Here is a 14,346-nt window from a genome sequence, read left to right as displayed (position 1 = left end):
TTCGCGTTCACTTTCATTTCTTATGGGGAAATGTGTTCGAGTAAAATAATCACTCGTATTACCACTCTCATCTGGCTGTTTTCATTTTTTGATGTTACTGTCCACATCAATGCACATTTTTTCATATTTTTTCTTGATGAAGGCATATACAAACTCATTTTGTTATCTCTTCTTAATATTACATCATACACATCTTCTATAGTCACATGTGGTCTTCGTAGTTATAATTTTCGATAGCTGTTCTATTTCCTGGGGTGGATATCCCATAGTTAACGTAAACTCTATGCTGACATTGATCCTTTTAGGATGTTTTCCAGCTTATTGCTAATATCAGATAGTGCCAAGTTAAATGTTAGGTTGTGACACATTTTGCTTCTCTTGAATTACTCTCGTCAGATAGATTTCCAGAACTGAGAGGAATTACTAGGTCAGAGGGAATAAATATCTCGGTGGCCAGCCCCCTGCGATGCCCCAGGGCTTCGGGCAGCAGTGGTTTCTGCGATAAGGAATGCGGCAGGCACAACTCCAGGTCAGGCTCCAGCCCCTCCTCTCTCTGTTATCTTCCCTGGCCGTTTCTGAGGACATTGTGTCATCTTCCCACTCAGGATAAAGGTGGCAGGGACAGCTGCTGCGTTCCCAAGGTCTTTGATCCAGGGTTTTAGGGAGTTCTTCCTTTTCAATTTTTTTTTATTCATAACAATAATTTTCGTTATTGAAAATTTAGAAAATACAGAAGAGATTTAAACAAAGTCTAACATATTTATGGTGCTTGTATGCCTTGTACTAATCTAAACACTTTACATATTTTGATACGTGTAATCCTCATTCAACCATCTGAGGTAAGAACTCTACTGTCCCCATTTTACAGATGGGAAAGTCAGGGCATAGAGAGGTTAAGAAACAATGAATGCAAGCTTGCTGAGGGCAAGGATTTTTGTCTCTTTACTGGTAAATCCCTAAAACCTGGAAAAGTGACTGGCAATACTAAGCACAATACTATTTGCTAAAGGAGTGTCATTATCCAAGGTTACATGGGGGGTGGGGAGGGGGTGAGTGGTGGAGCCAGGAATGAGACCCAGAGAGTCTGGCTGGCTGCAGAGCCTGTGTGCTAAGCGCACACATACTGCCCCCACGAGCTGCCCATCAGATACAGGCACTGTCAGCCTTATGGTGTGTTCCTTCAAGTCGTGTGTGTGTGTGTGTGTGTGTGTGTGTGTGTGTGTGTGTGTGTGTGTGTGTGTGTGTGTGTGTGTGTAAGAAATAAATACATCAATAAATGAATAAAATGTGTGTACATACTTTATGTATAAAATACATTGTTTTATTTTTATGAAGATGATATCAACCTGTATATATTATTTAGAAGATGTATATCTTTGCAGATCACTATATATTCTTCTATATGTCACTTAATATTATATGACATAGAATTGGGTGTATCATAATTTACTTAACTGATAGAGTTTAAGACTTTTTCCCATTTTTTTCACTAATATCGATACAGCCTGATAAGTTCTCTCTGCTCATAGACATAATTACTTCTTAAGGATGAATACCTAGGAGTGGTAGTTTAAGGCCAAAGAATATGTACATTTTAAGGTCCTATCACATATTGTCAAATTGCCTCCCCCAGAATTGCACGTTTCTGTTTCCACCACAGTTCATGTTTCGAGGACTATTTTTGACTCAGCAGCTCCTTTGAAAAGGTTTTCCAGCACTAGAGTGACCCTCTTGGCAAGTTGCTGCAGGGTCCAGTTTATACCTCAGCGTCTTGGCTTCTCGGCCCTGCTGTCATTCTGCACGTTTTCAGTTCAGTGCAGGAGCACAGTGGCCCTGGATTCTGCCTGGCATCAGGGAGAAGACTCCCAGGAGATGTGCTGAGAGATGGCCATGATGAGAGTACCCGGATATGCAAAGGTCATTAGAAGTTTTCTTAATTGAAAAGATAACATGTCTCTATTCTAAAGAAACATTTGAAACAGGAAAAGAAAATCTTTCAACTATAGCATAACTTTTTTTTTTTTTACTTTCCTTTCCAAGTCTTGGCCACAAGTACATGCTTTGTGTGTGTGTGTGTGCGCGCGTGCACGCGTGCATATTTGTGTATGTATGTACATGTGTATGTATATTGATATATATGTATGTGTGTATATATATCCACAAATATATGTGTATATATGCATAAATTCATAAATATATATATTTCTAGGTCTCTAACATATTAATATCTATAGCTACATTGTCTTAACAATGATTTTCAATGCATGCAAACTATTTCATTATGTGGATGTACCATAATTTATTAAAGCAGTGACTATTACACCATGCTTGGCCCAACCTAGGGATTTGCAAGGAAAAACTCAAGCATCACTGAGGAGAAGAGAAGCAGCTGTGGGCAGGCTGTAGTTAGGACAAAGGGACCAGAGCAGTTGTACTGTTTTTTTTATCAGTTTTGCCTGATGGCTTTTAGAACAAAGGATTTCTCTGCTTAATTTAAAAAATTTTGAAAACCATTGGTCAACTATCCTCTTTCACTTGGATGTACGTTTCCCAGTTTTTTTTAAATGATAATATATTACACAATAAGTAACATCTCTTTTTCTTTTCCATTATGGTTTATTACAGGATATTGAATATAGTTCCCTGTGCTACACAGGAGGACTTTGTTGTTTATCCATTCTATATATAATAGTTTGCATACGCTAATCCCAAACTCCCAGTCCATCCCTCCCCTACCCACCCTCCCCCTTGGCAACCACAAGTCTGTTCTCTCTGTCTGTGAGTCCGTTCTGTTTCATAGATAAGTTCATTTGTGTCATATTTTAGACTCCACATATAAGTATTATCTTTCTATTTCTGACTTACTTCACTTAGTAAGATAATTTCTAGGTCCATCTGTGTTGCTGTAAATGGCATTATTTCATTCCTTTTTATGGCTGAGTAGTATTCCATTTTGTGTGTGTGTGTGTGTGTGTGTGTGTGTGTGTGTGTGTATACACACTATATCTTCTTTATCCATTCATCTATCAATAGACATTTAGATTGTTTCCAGGCCTTGACTATTGTAAATAGTGCTGCTATGGACATAGGAGTGCATGTATCTTTTCAAATTATAATTTTGTCCAGATATATGCCCAGGAATGGGATTGCAGGATCATATGGCAACTCAATTTTTAGTTTTTTTGAGGAACCTCCGTACTGTTCTCCATAGCGACTACACCAATTTACATTCCTGCCAGCGGTGTGGGAGGGTTCCCTTTTCTCTACACCCTCTCCATCATTTATTAATTAACATCTTTTTATATGTAGCCTGTATGTCTGTGTGAGAGAGAGAGAAAAAAAACTGTGTAATTATTTCTCTTGAAAAAACACTTAGGAGGACAGAGCTCTCACTGAAAGAGTCTGACATCTGTATGATGCCTACAGTATAGCTCTACTTGGCTTACAAGACAGTCAAGGTAACATACAATGTCACCGGTGTGTGAGAACAACCTTTCTGACCACAGCTTTTTCAGCATTGTTTTTCATCACTAAAAGGGGAGAGGTAGCAAATGTCCTTACAACCCTCCGTGTCGGGACTGAGGTGGTGGCAGTTCTGACTGCAAGAACAAACCCAGATTTTGGCTTTGTCCATCATGTCAGTGGGTCAGTCCCGTGTCAGGTGCCTTTTTTTGAAGCTATAACTGTGGGTGGCACTTAGGTGACAAAGCCCAAAAGCCCAGAAGTGAAACCTTCTGGAAGGCTACAAGTCAGGATCAGTTCATCTGCTGCTTGATGGTGGTGTTGAGCTGCTGTTCATAGTCAGTGGAGGACCTTTTTTGAAGCAGCAGTGATAACAGGAAGCTCTAATGAGTTCCCAAGGATTGTCTGAAGCATTTCCTTCTCCTGGTGATTTCTCAAAGCTTCTGTTAGAGCAGATCCATTGATCCTGGGGCTGACAGAATGACACCCTAATAATGGGCCCAGTTCATGCTAACTACACAAAACAGACATTTTTTGTTCCTTCCTTAAACGCCCCCTGTAATGAAGAGCCATGAGGCTGGTAGGACTGTGAAGGCAGGTAAAGTATCTAGGGACTCTTTCCTTTTATGAAAGAAAGGGGAGAAAGTTGATGTGGTTTAATTACCTAGATGCCAGGCACTGTCTCATAAGTGATAATAAAAAATATCAACCATTCCTAGGCATTGCTGTGTGCTAGGAGCTTTGCCTACATTATGTCTGGAAATTCTTCCTACTTGTATTTCTGCATAGGTACTGTTATCCCCATGTGTGAGGTTGAGCAGATTGAGGCTCAGGGGTCTTGAGTGGCCTACCCAAGGTCATGTACTCAGTAAATAAATGGTAGAGTTGTCCATTCAGAACTCAAGCTCCAGTAGGCAGGACGCTGTGTGTGCTCGTTACATCAGTCTTTCTCCTCTCATCTACTGAAAAAACTACAACTCAGCCTTCTCTAGCATGAATGACCTAACATCCAGCACACAGCTCAGCTATAGAAGCCACCTGGGCCATGAACATGCCCTCCCAACTTTGGCCCAAAGGACACTGCCTGCACTGACTGTATATGGCACTCATGAGAACAGTAAAGTCCTTTAGATGTCGCTCATGACTTCCTTCAAGGGTCTTAAAGCCCTGAACAAAGGAAGGGATCCAGTATCCTGACTCAGTGTCCATTGATTGAGGGCCTGCTTTGGGTAGAGCCTTGGGACAAGGGTAGTGGGGACAACCCACGGAGTTCACAGTTAGATGGGCAGGGAGGGGGATACCGCAGACATGCTTATGGTTAGCGGTGTAGGGCGAACAAGAACACGGGAGTGGCAGAGGGCTGATCTGAGCTCAGAATTCAGCTGTTGTCAGGGTGCCGATGGGAACCTTAGATTAGAGTGGAGAAGCACTACACTGCAGTCCAGCAGTAACATGATCTGAGAAGCAGATCCACGGGAGCTGGCTGAGAACCGAGGGGTCCCGGGGTGAGGCCTGTGATGAGCAGGGGTGGGATGAAAGGGACATTGGGTGTGGTACTGCTATACTCTGAATATCTGCTTGTATCTGCCTACATCCTAGAAGAAGATTCTCTAATTTTTAAATCATCTTTTATTTCAGCTGTTCATGCCAAGAGCCTGGTAGCCATCTTGCATCTGCTGGTTGCTCTGTCCCAGTATTTCCGGGCACCAATCCGACTCCCTGACCATGTTTCTATCCAAGTGGTCGTGGTCCAGGTAAGTTAGAAACCACAACAAACACCTGCGCCCTTCAAGGGGTGTGGGGGCTGAGTCCCTGCAAGAGCTAAGGCACACTGGGTAGCTTGCTAGAAGGACCACTGAGTGAGTACTGAGTGTGTCTGGGTGTGCTGTATGTTGGGAGGCGTGAGTGAGCTTTCCGGTGCATGTGGGCTTATCTCCAATATGTGCACAAAAGGTGGAAGAGCGTGTGCTTGTGTCTGGGACAGCCTTGTGTGGGGCATGTGCCTGGGGTTTACATGCTTTCGTCAGGAGGGTGCCTGTGTAACGTATATTTGAGGGTGTGTGATGTGTGTATTTGCGTATATGTCTGTGTGGTAGGATCAGGAAGATGTATCCCTGTGTGTGTGTCCTGCAAGCCATGGAGAATCATTTTATGGTTAAACACACAGGGCACAGTTATTGAGAAGAGGCAGGTGTCTGTGCACGTGAGGGCATGTGTGCGTGTATACGTGTGTGTGTTTGAGAGAGACCTTGACAGGCCGTGCCTGTGTTGAGGGCACTGCCGTTTTTTGCTTGCCCAGAGACGCACAGCTGGGGTCTCAAGTCATCTCTTCCAGATCATTGGGTGGAATTTCCATTCACACATGGCTGTGTGATTTCCACAGTGAAGGGATGTTGTCTCCCCGTGACTATCTCATTCTGCTCCTAACCCCATTAGATGCTCAAATTCAATTTTATTTTCCAACTTTATGCCCGTTGAGGGAAAGGCCATCATTTTGTTGACTTCTGTTCTTTTCCAAATAAACATGCTGCAAGGGAGAATGTCCCTTATGAACAGCTCCCCGATTATCCAAGGTTATCCAGGGTTCTGTCTGGCAGCTCTGCCCTCCCTTGGTGAGGAAGAGCCTGGAGGGCGGGTAGGCTTTGCCTGAGAGGCTGGGCCAGGCCAGTTTCCGGGACAAAAGGTCTTTGGGCGGAGCTTTCAGGGATCAGAAGTGAATGGGAGGGGAGGAGGATGTGGGGGTGCGGCTCAGCCATGCCCTGATGAAAAAGCATTTCTTCCAAGGCCTTCTGGGTTCTTAACTTGCTAAACATCGAGGGGGCATAGTAGGAATATGACACCTTGGCCCTGCCTGCCTGGAGACAGGGCGACACGTAAGCAGCAGAGAGGGCTCTCAGCAGCCCCTGTCAGTGCAGACGCGTGCGGCTCAGACACGAAGTGCAGCTGACTGAAAGGGACCAGGTGGCCTCATTTATTGGGCTCTCAACTGCGTCAAGCATGGTGCTAAGCATTGTATGGCTGTGTGGCCAGCCCAGAGCATGCCGGTACAAGCATCTTCCTCGTGAATCCAGGCCATCTCTATTGTGTCATTTTTTTTTTTACCAATAAAGTGTGAATCCATTTCATTATATTTTTAAAACTATGATTCAGGATTTGCAAGGGCCGGGGAGAAGCAGTGGTCACCGCAAGCCCATGTCTCATGCCTTATTTTGAGCTCAGTTATAGGCAGGCAGTTTTGTTAGCATGAGGGAGAAAGGAGGACGTGTTACGTAAAACGGCATCAAGGCATGTCAGGTTCCATGGGGTGTTTTGCTTTATCGAGTTAAACAGGCACAGAAGCAGGACCCAGATTTGGCTGTAAGACACTGAACTATAGGGAGAGTTCTTTAGGGGACAGATAGTGGATCAAATGAATCAGGATGCTGTGTGAGGGGTCACTGAACCCAGATTTCTTTTCCGTTCTGTGTACAAGCATTTAATGCTCCATGCAGTTGAAGATGAGGTTTGATGTCTGTGAATGGCCTCACAAGACAAGGACACAGATTCCATTAGCCCCGTGTGAAAATCTTACGTATGTTGAAGCTGAATTTGGAAAAAGTCCTGGTTTATTCTCCCTGGATCTTTTTTAAATGGTATTTTGATTTTTTTCCTCCTTTTTTGCTTTGATAGTTCATTCTTTTTAATCTAATCCAGATACACTTGTGGCCTTTATCCAGCTCTACCTTTCCTTCTATAAAAGTACTTTGCAAGGACGCTAGTTTCTGTGGTTATTGGGAATGTGAAAGAAAAGGCTGTGGAAACCTGGGCAGGAGGGTCGAGAAGGCAGGTTTCAGATGAAACACTAATGATTTGGAGGCTCCGTCTTGAAACTTCTCAGCCTTTGTGGAAGATGGATTTGCTCTGACAGCCTCCTGCCATGTCCAGACCATCTTCCAAGTGTCTGGTAGCTGATTGTGTAGGGACCTGATAAATTCGTCTTCCTCCTTACCCCCATCTGAAGGTCTTCCTGAGCCCCAGCACTACTTCATTGGCTCCCACGCCCACACAATGAGGTTTAAACTCCAAACCGGCACTCAATTGACCAACGGCAGCCACTGCCCCTCGAAACGGCCTCCTGAACATGCCTGTGCTCTCCTGACTCTGCCTTTTTGCTCTGGCCACTCCTCCCACTGGAGGGATCTCTCCTCTGTGTCCAGCCAAATCCTAGGTGTCCTTTAAGTTCCAGCTCAAGAATCTCTCCCCCGCTGGAAGGTCACTCTGACCCTCTCAGCTGAAAGTAGTACCTGTTCCTGTCCTGCACTCAGCATTTCCCCTCTTTAAGGGGCCACCATGTAATTAATTATCCATGACACATTTGAGAGGAAAAGGGAATCCTACTCTAATAATTGAGCTGGGACCTGAGGCTTAAAGCAGGAGGACTGTTTGGGGAAAACCATTCTTGTATACCTGTTCATCTAGCCCATTTTACTCTAAGTTCCTCAAGGTCTAAAACTATGTTATATGTTCCAAAGTGTGTGCTAAGTCCAACACAGGGGCTTGTACATAGAAGGCATTGATTAATGAAACGGAGAAGAAAGAGAAAGAATTGATGGGAAGGGGCAGACAGATGATGGATGGAAGGATGGGTGGATGGATGGGCAGATGGGTGGGTGGATGAACGGACGGATGGAAGGATGGGTGGATGGATGGACAGATGGGTGGGTGGATGGATGGGCAGATGGGTGGGTAGACAGACCTCCAAAGTGCTTATTATCCTTTTCTCAGAGACTAAGCTAGTTACCTGAGGACTGTACTACTTACTTAAAAGCTCCCCTAGTTAAACATTTTTTAAAAACTCTCCCTCTGAATTCTCCAAGTTGGCCTCAGTTCCTCCACCCAGCCCCCTGAGTTAAATGTGTTTCTCTGCATCCCTCTGTGGCCCCAACTGGAGGGCAGACACACCCCGGCCCTCATTTCCATTTGGTTTACTGTGGATTTCTCCAGGAGGCAAATTGTGTGCTTCCAGCAGAATGTCTTCCAATAAAGAAAGAAAAGATTCACCATCCAAGAAACAGCCGACTTGTTTGGAATAAACACCAATTGCACTTAAGTACGAATGGTACAGTCCAGTCCCAGGAAATCAGGAGCCTTAGTTCACTTCTAGCAGTATCTTGTCTCTGGATTCACTTCTTAAACGCCAGTAACTTTCTCAGAATCAGGAATGCTAATCAGGTTTTTGTATTTTTCTAATGCATATTTTTCTCTCCTCCTTCCAACCCTCTCCCCACCCCCCGTTTTCAGAAACGAGAAGGAATCCTCCAGTCTCGGCAAATCCAAGAGGAAATAACTGGTAACACAGAGTATGTCAACACTATTGTTGCCAGCGATTCTGTAATGGAACACAGATGTTTCTCCGAAATTCATCCATTTGCTGATATTTAGTTTTCATTTATTGGGATTGCAAGAGGGATTAGACTTCAGCCAATGATTATAGTTTAGCCTTTTCCGTGCATTCAAAACATGCCTCTCAATGCTTAAGGTACAAACTTGGGTGGAAGAGGGGAGAGGGAATTAGCCGTGACTGAAAAATTCTAATTTTGTGGCACTCCAGGAAAAAGTGTGCCCGAAAAAGCCAAACAGCATGAAATCGTCATGCCATGAACATGGGGTTGAATTTCAATTGTTAACCTTCAAAAGGACGTTTTTTTCTTCCTTTTCTGAATCTGATTTATATGGTCACATGCCATGACCCAGAAAGCCCCTCTCTACCTTAGGGTGGTGGATTGTTTGGGGTTGGGTTTTTTTGGGGGGTTTTTTTGTTTGTTTGTTTGGTTTCCCATTTACATTAAGAAATTGGAATATCAGAACATGTAAGAGGTTTGTCATGGGAAAGAGAAGTTTTGTTCTCAAGCAGAAAGAGAAGGACGGTGTGTGGGGCTCTGAGATCTCTGGACAGGCCTGAGCCCTGGCTGCATGTAAAAAATTTTGTTTGTATCATCCGTTCCCCCCAACTTTCCTCTCTATTCCTTTGAACGAGAAGAGCAAGTGGAAAGAACAGGGGCACGTGAAGCAATGATTACACCCCTAAAACCCCACAGCCCAGAGGTGGAGGAGGAAACTGCTTGGCCTCCCTGACTTGAACTCCAAGTTCATCATTCTTCCCATCTTGCTTCATAGGTGATAGCTGTACAGTTGGAATAAACCAACATAATAAGAATGGAGAAAAAAATGTATTGAGCATTTAGCACATACTAGAAATTATACTAAAATCGTTCTATATATTAAATCATTTAATGCTCACAACATCTGATTGAGGCATTTACCTCATTTTAAGGATAAGCAACCTGGAGCCCAGAAAAGTTCGGTAGCTTGCCCGAGGTCACACAGCAAGCAAATGGCTCTATAAGATTTGAACCTCGGTACTCTGTTCCTAATGCTTGTGCTCTTAATGCTTTGCTGCTTCACTGCTATGAGTGTGGTTCCAGTTACCGTCCTCTCTGAGAAAACCTATTCTAGGTCAATGGCAGGTGCAGCTTGGTGGGTATCACAGGATGGACAGGAGAGTCAAACCTGACTTCCCCAAGCTGATGCCCTCAGCAACCTGAGCAGGAAATAACACACTGGGATGGCACCTGAGCTCTGCTCCTAAAACATGGCTGGGAATCCTGAATGTCTGAGTCCAGTATTCTTTCTCAACTGTAAGCAATAATGTGAGTTTATTTAAGACGAGAAATAGTCCTTTAAGCATCACTTATACCAGGCTTTGTGCAAACACCAGTATATCTGTAAAGCAGAGGGGGAAAACAGGTGGTAATGAGGTAAAGACTACCCAGGGTTGGAGACTTAGTGCAGAATAAAATGCCAAAGAAGGAAGCTTTGGGGGATCTGCAACCAAAGGTGAGGAGAGAAGAGTCACACTGTTTTCTTTCTCTTGTTCCTGCAGGGCTCTTTCTGGACGGCATGGTGAGTTGCATGAGATTGTCCTCTGGTGCTGGTGACTGCCAATGGGTCTAGTTAATTCTGCAGCAGCTGGGAAGAACAGGCACTCAGCTTGCTTCCTGCATGTGTGTCTGCGCCAGCCTGGTGACAGGGCCGGTTGGTAGGGAGGGTCAGCGCACTGGTGGGAAGAGGAAAAGTAACCACAGCTGCAGTCCTCTTGCACGTAACCAGACCATTGACACTGCTGGGCTTCTGGATGGGTCCTGGGCACTTTCAGGGCAGTCTTGCTCTACGCGGATTGTGGAGGTAAAGCCGGAGTTGTGTATATGCACTCGGGGCTGTCCCCTCTCCCCACTCTGTCAAGCCCTTCTCCAGAAGAGCTGCTCCTTTCCTCATCACACCTCCTACCTCTCCCTTTTCCCAGAACTTTGGGTTTGTTTATAAAGTCTGTGAATGTCCAAGAGTCCAAGATCACAATCACCATTCTGGCTGTCTCCGATTTACTCACCATGAGCAGGAGAGGCAGCCCAGGACCACGAGCGCTTCCAGCCCGGGTTCCTCTTGGAGACGTCTCCTTCCCAGTTGCATATGCCTCCACTCTTTCACCTCTCAGATTGGGGGGCGGGGGGGGGTTGCAAAGGAAACCCCTGTGGGGGCACGGCTTCACTATTTTTTATCATTCTGTATTTACTGTGGATAATATTTTGAAATATTCCCGTCATACGAATAATGACTCAGGTTTACAAAGCACATACTTTCTCGTCTTTCATCCTCATAACCCACCTGGGGGGGGCTCATGTTCAGGAAGCATTTTAGAAAAGAAGAAAGTAAAAGGATTGAAGTGACTGGATACCTCAAGAAGGGGAGCTCCCCTTCTGTCCTGGGGCTCTGTGGCTCCCAGTCTGCTTATCTGCCCTCTACCAGGAAGTCTGTCTTGGGCATCTTGGTTTGGAAAATTAGGGAGTGAAGTGATTCAATACTTGGATGACATTCTGCTTCCGAAAAGCTTCAGAAGCACATTAGAACCATGACTAAGTCGTGATATGAAGGAATATACATAGTAAAGAGAAATGACCAGTTCCAAGTCAGGCTGCCAGCCACAGCCCCCCAACCCCAGCCCAAGGAGGGTGGATGTAGAGGGCAGACACACACACACTGACATACATACACACGGAGAGAAAAAGGCCCCTAAGATAAGAAGCAACCCCAAATCTCTGCCCAAACCCAGTTTCCCAAGTTCTCAGCACAGTCTCATACCCTAAAGAATTCTCGTCTGGATCTGACCGCGTGGCCTGTAGAGGCTGGTGGCTGGGACCTGGGGTGGCCTCAGCTCTGGGCTCTACTTTACATTTTCCTCTTTTTCAGAACGTGATGCCTTTGATACCTTGTTCGACCACGCACCAGACAAGCTCAACGTGGTGAAAAAGGTGGGAAAGAGGTGCCTGGGAGGGAGGGAGGGGAGCAAGAAGTCGAGAAACATTAGGAAAACCCACCCCCTGCAGCTTGCAAGTTTCCCAAAATTGGTATCATCACCAGATCACCACAAACACAGGGCTTTCCTGCTTGATGTTGGTTTGACCTGTCTTGTTCTCACTGGATGCCTTATCAAGTCTCTGCTCCCACCAAGATGATAGCATGTCTTGGGGCTTCTGGGGCTACAAGCCCCTGTCTCCCCACCCCCACTGAATCCCCAGCCATCCCTGCTCCTCACACAGACCTCTGTCTCCCTGGACACAGGCACCTGCACCTGGGAGGACTGGAAGGAGGGACCCAACGGTGTCATTTCTCCTCTGGCCTCCTGAGCCTGGCTAGGACACTCCACCTGTCATTCTGCCCTCTCAGCCCTCCCTGCTCCTTGCACAGTCCTGGACCTGGCTATTAGAGTCGCACAGTGCATGGGACTGCAAATCCTGGGGGCCATCCTTCCCTACGGACTCAAGGAGTTTCACAAGAGCCTCATAGGCTGACAGCCTCGCTTAGCTCGGCACTCTTGGCTGGGCGTCATCCTGTGTCCTCGTGGCTGAGTCACAGGGGTGGCCTCCAGGGTGAGAGTCTCCATCTCAGTGTCTGGCTTGTGCTTGTCTTCTAGACGCTCATCACTTTCGTCAACAAGCACCTGAATAAACTGAACCTGGAGGTCACGGAACTGGAAACCCAGGTGGGTGACAGCCCCGTGTGCGGGGTGGGGGACAAGGCCCCGCTGGACACCACTGTCCCCAGTGCCCCGGCCCCACATTGCCAGGAGGGCTTTCCACCCTGACCCCGGGGTTTTTCCAGGGAAGGGAGAAGGGATTCTATTCCACTGAGAGGGGTGAACTACATGGAATTTCTCTGAATTTTTTCCAGTTTTTTATTCTGAAAATTTGCAAGAATATTATCGTGAATCCCCACGTATTCTTCACCCACATACACCAACTGTTAACATTTGTTCACATGTGGGTTTTTTCTCTCTCTCCACCCCTAAATACCTCAGCATATATCTCTTAAGGACAAGTACATTCTCCTAGAGAATCATGATACAGTAACCAAAGTCAGGCAGTTTTAACATCAATAGACTATGTTAATCTGTTTAGGTTGAAGCATATGAAATCGCTATTTGACTACTCTTGACAGTGTCACATGGTTCAAAGAAACATAGTCGTCCTCGTATTCTCACCTGATGTGTTTAGTTGTCACATCTCTTTAGTCTCTTTTTAATAGAGAACAAAGCCTCAGCCTCTCTTTGCATAACATCAACATTTTGGAAGAGTGTGGGCCATTTGGTTCATGGAATGCCTCTATTTTCCTCCCTCATGATTAGAGCCAGGTTCTGCATGTTCAGAATCAGTACCACGAGGCAATGCTGTGTTCTTCTCAGGCACTTTTGTCCATCAGTCCTGTTCCTGGTGGTGGTAACTTTGATCACTTGGCTAAGTTGGCGTCCCCCAGATTTCCCTACTGTAAAGCTCCCTGCCCCCGCTTTATAATTAATAACTAATCTTTGTTGGGAGATACTTTGAGATTGTTATTGTATCCTGTTTCCCAGCCTCCTTTCATTGGCAATGAATTCCTAAAGTGTGGGTTTTTTTTGAACACTTGGGCACCTCCTATTATTTTTAAAGGCAATTCCCAGGCCCGTGACGGAGCTCTGCCTGGGTGTGTCTGGACTCTGGAGGCAGCTTCATATGCTCTCTGAGTGATAGGGAACGCACTGCAGAAGTGATGACTCCTGGAGAGGGTGGGATGAGCTCTGGAAATTCCCCTTCACTTTTCACGGGCAGGGAATGGGTCTCTGCCGAGCATGTCTGGTGTCTCTCTGCGAGTTTTACTGCCACATCATTGGAACCAGCAGTTGGGGGTGGGAGCAGTCTAGGTCAGTGGCACGCAGTGTGAGTAACCCTGACCCTAACCCAAGGTGCTTCCCTGAGTTGATAGACTGGATTCTGTCACTCTCAACCCATTCCAGCCACAGCCAGAATGAGGCCCAGTTAACTAATTCCATGGGGGAGGGCCTTGATTTTGACACAGATGCTGGGGTCTGCTTCCCATTGTCTACCCGGGGTGGCCTGGGACCAGTCATGCTCAGGCCCTACCAGCCAGGTGGATGGAAGCAGGGAGGAAGCTGCTCTCAGGTCAAGTTCACGCTTAGGGTTGTTTGTCCATAACCAAGGTTGAGTCACAGACCCACCAACCAGTCACCCAGCAGAGCTCAGACACTGGGCCCGGCCCAGATTCTGGGTAATTCGGTCTAGTATTTTTAAAGTTTCCTAAGATGATTCTAAGAACTTGGCCTCTTGTGAATGCTGGTAACTTGTTTATACAAATATTTGATGGCTCTGCCTCCTTTGAAAGGTTTGAGAATATCAGATATGCACCTGACCCCTGTATCTTTTCTCAGGCCATCCATCTTCCACACCCAGAACACCTACTCCTTCCAGAGTTCCCTCATCCCACAGGCCACTGCTGCTTCTGCAAAGCCTGCCTCGA

At 45.8% G+C, this 14,346-nt stretch overlaps 1 protein-coding gene across 2 annotated transcripts in view; it reads left to right on the top strand.

The window, feature by feature from the left end:
* The window catches only part of PARVA (parvin alpha), a 163,843-nt gene that overhangs the window by 116,499 nt on the left and 32,998 nt on the right, over positions 1 to 14,346 (top strand). For both annotated transcript variants that reach the window (XM_057749060.1, XM_057749058.1), the window contains 5 exons: positions 5,101 to 5,216; positions 8,743 to 8,801; positions 10,385 to 10,404; positions 11,746 to 11,807; positions 12,470 to 12,538. In XM_057749060.1, the coding sequence (XP_057605043.1) occupies positions 5,101 to 5,216; positions 8,743 to 8,801; positions 10,385 to 10,404; positions 11,746 to 11,807; positions 12,470 to 12,538 (326 nt within the window). The remainder of the gene's footprint in view (positions 1 to 5,100; positions 5,217 to 8,742; positions 8,802 to 10,384; positions 10,405 to 11,745; positions 11,808 to 12,469; positions 12,539 to 14,346) is intronic.

Source organism: Hippopotamus amphibius, chromosome 9 (assembly GCF_030028045.1).
Source record: "Hippopotamus amphibius kiboko isolate mHipAmp2 chromosome 9, mHipAmp2.hap2, whole genome shotgun sequence".
Lineage (NCBI taxonomy): Eukaryota > Metazoa > Chordata > Mammalia > Artiodactyla > Hippopotamidae > Hippopotamus > Hippopotamus amphibius.
Note: the sequence above shows the minus strand (reverse complement) of the source record. Positions and strands in the feature narration are given on the sequence as shown.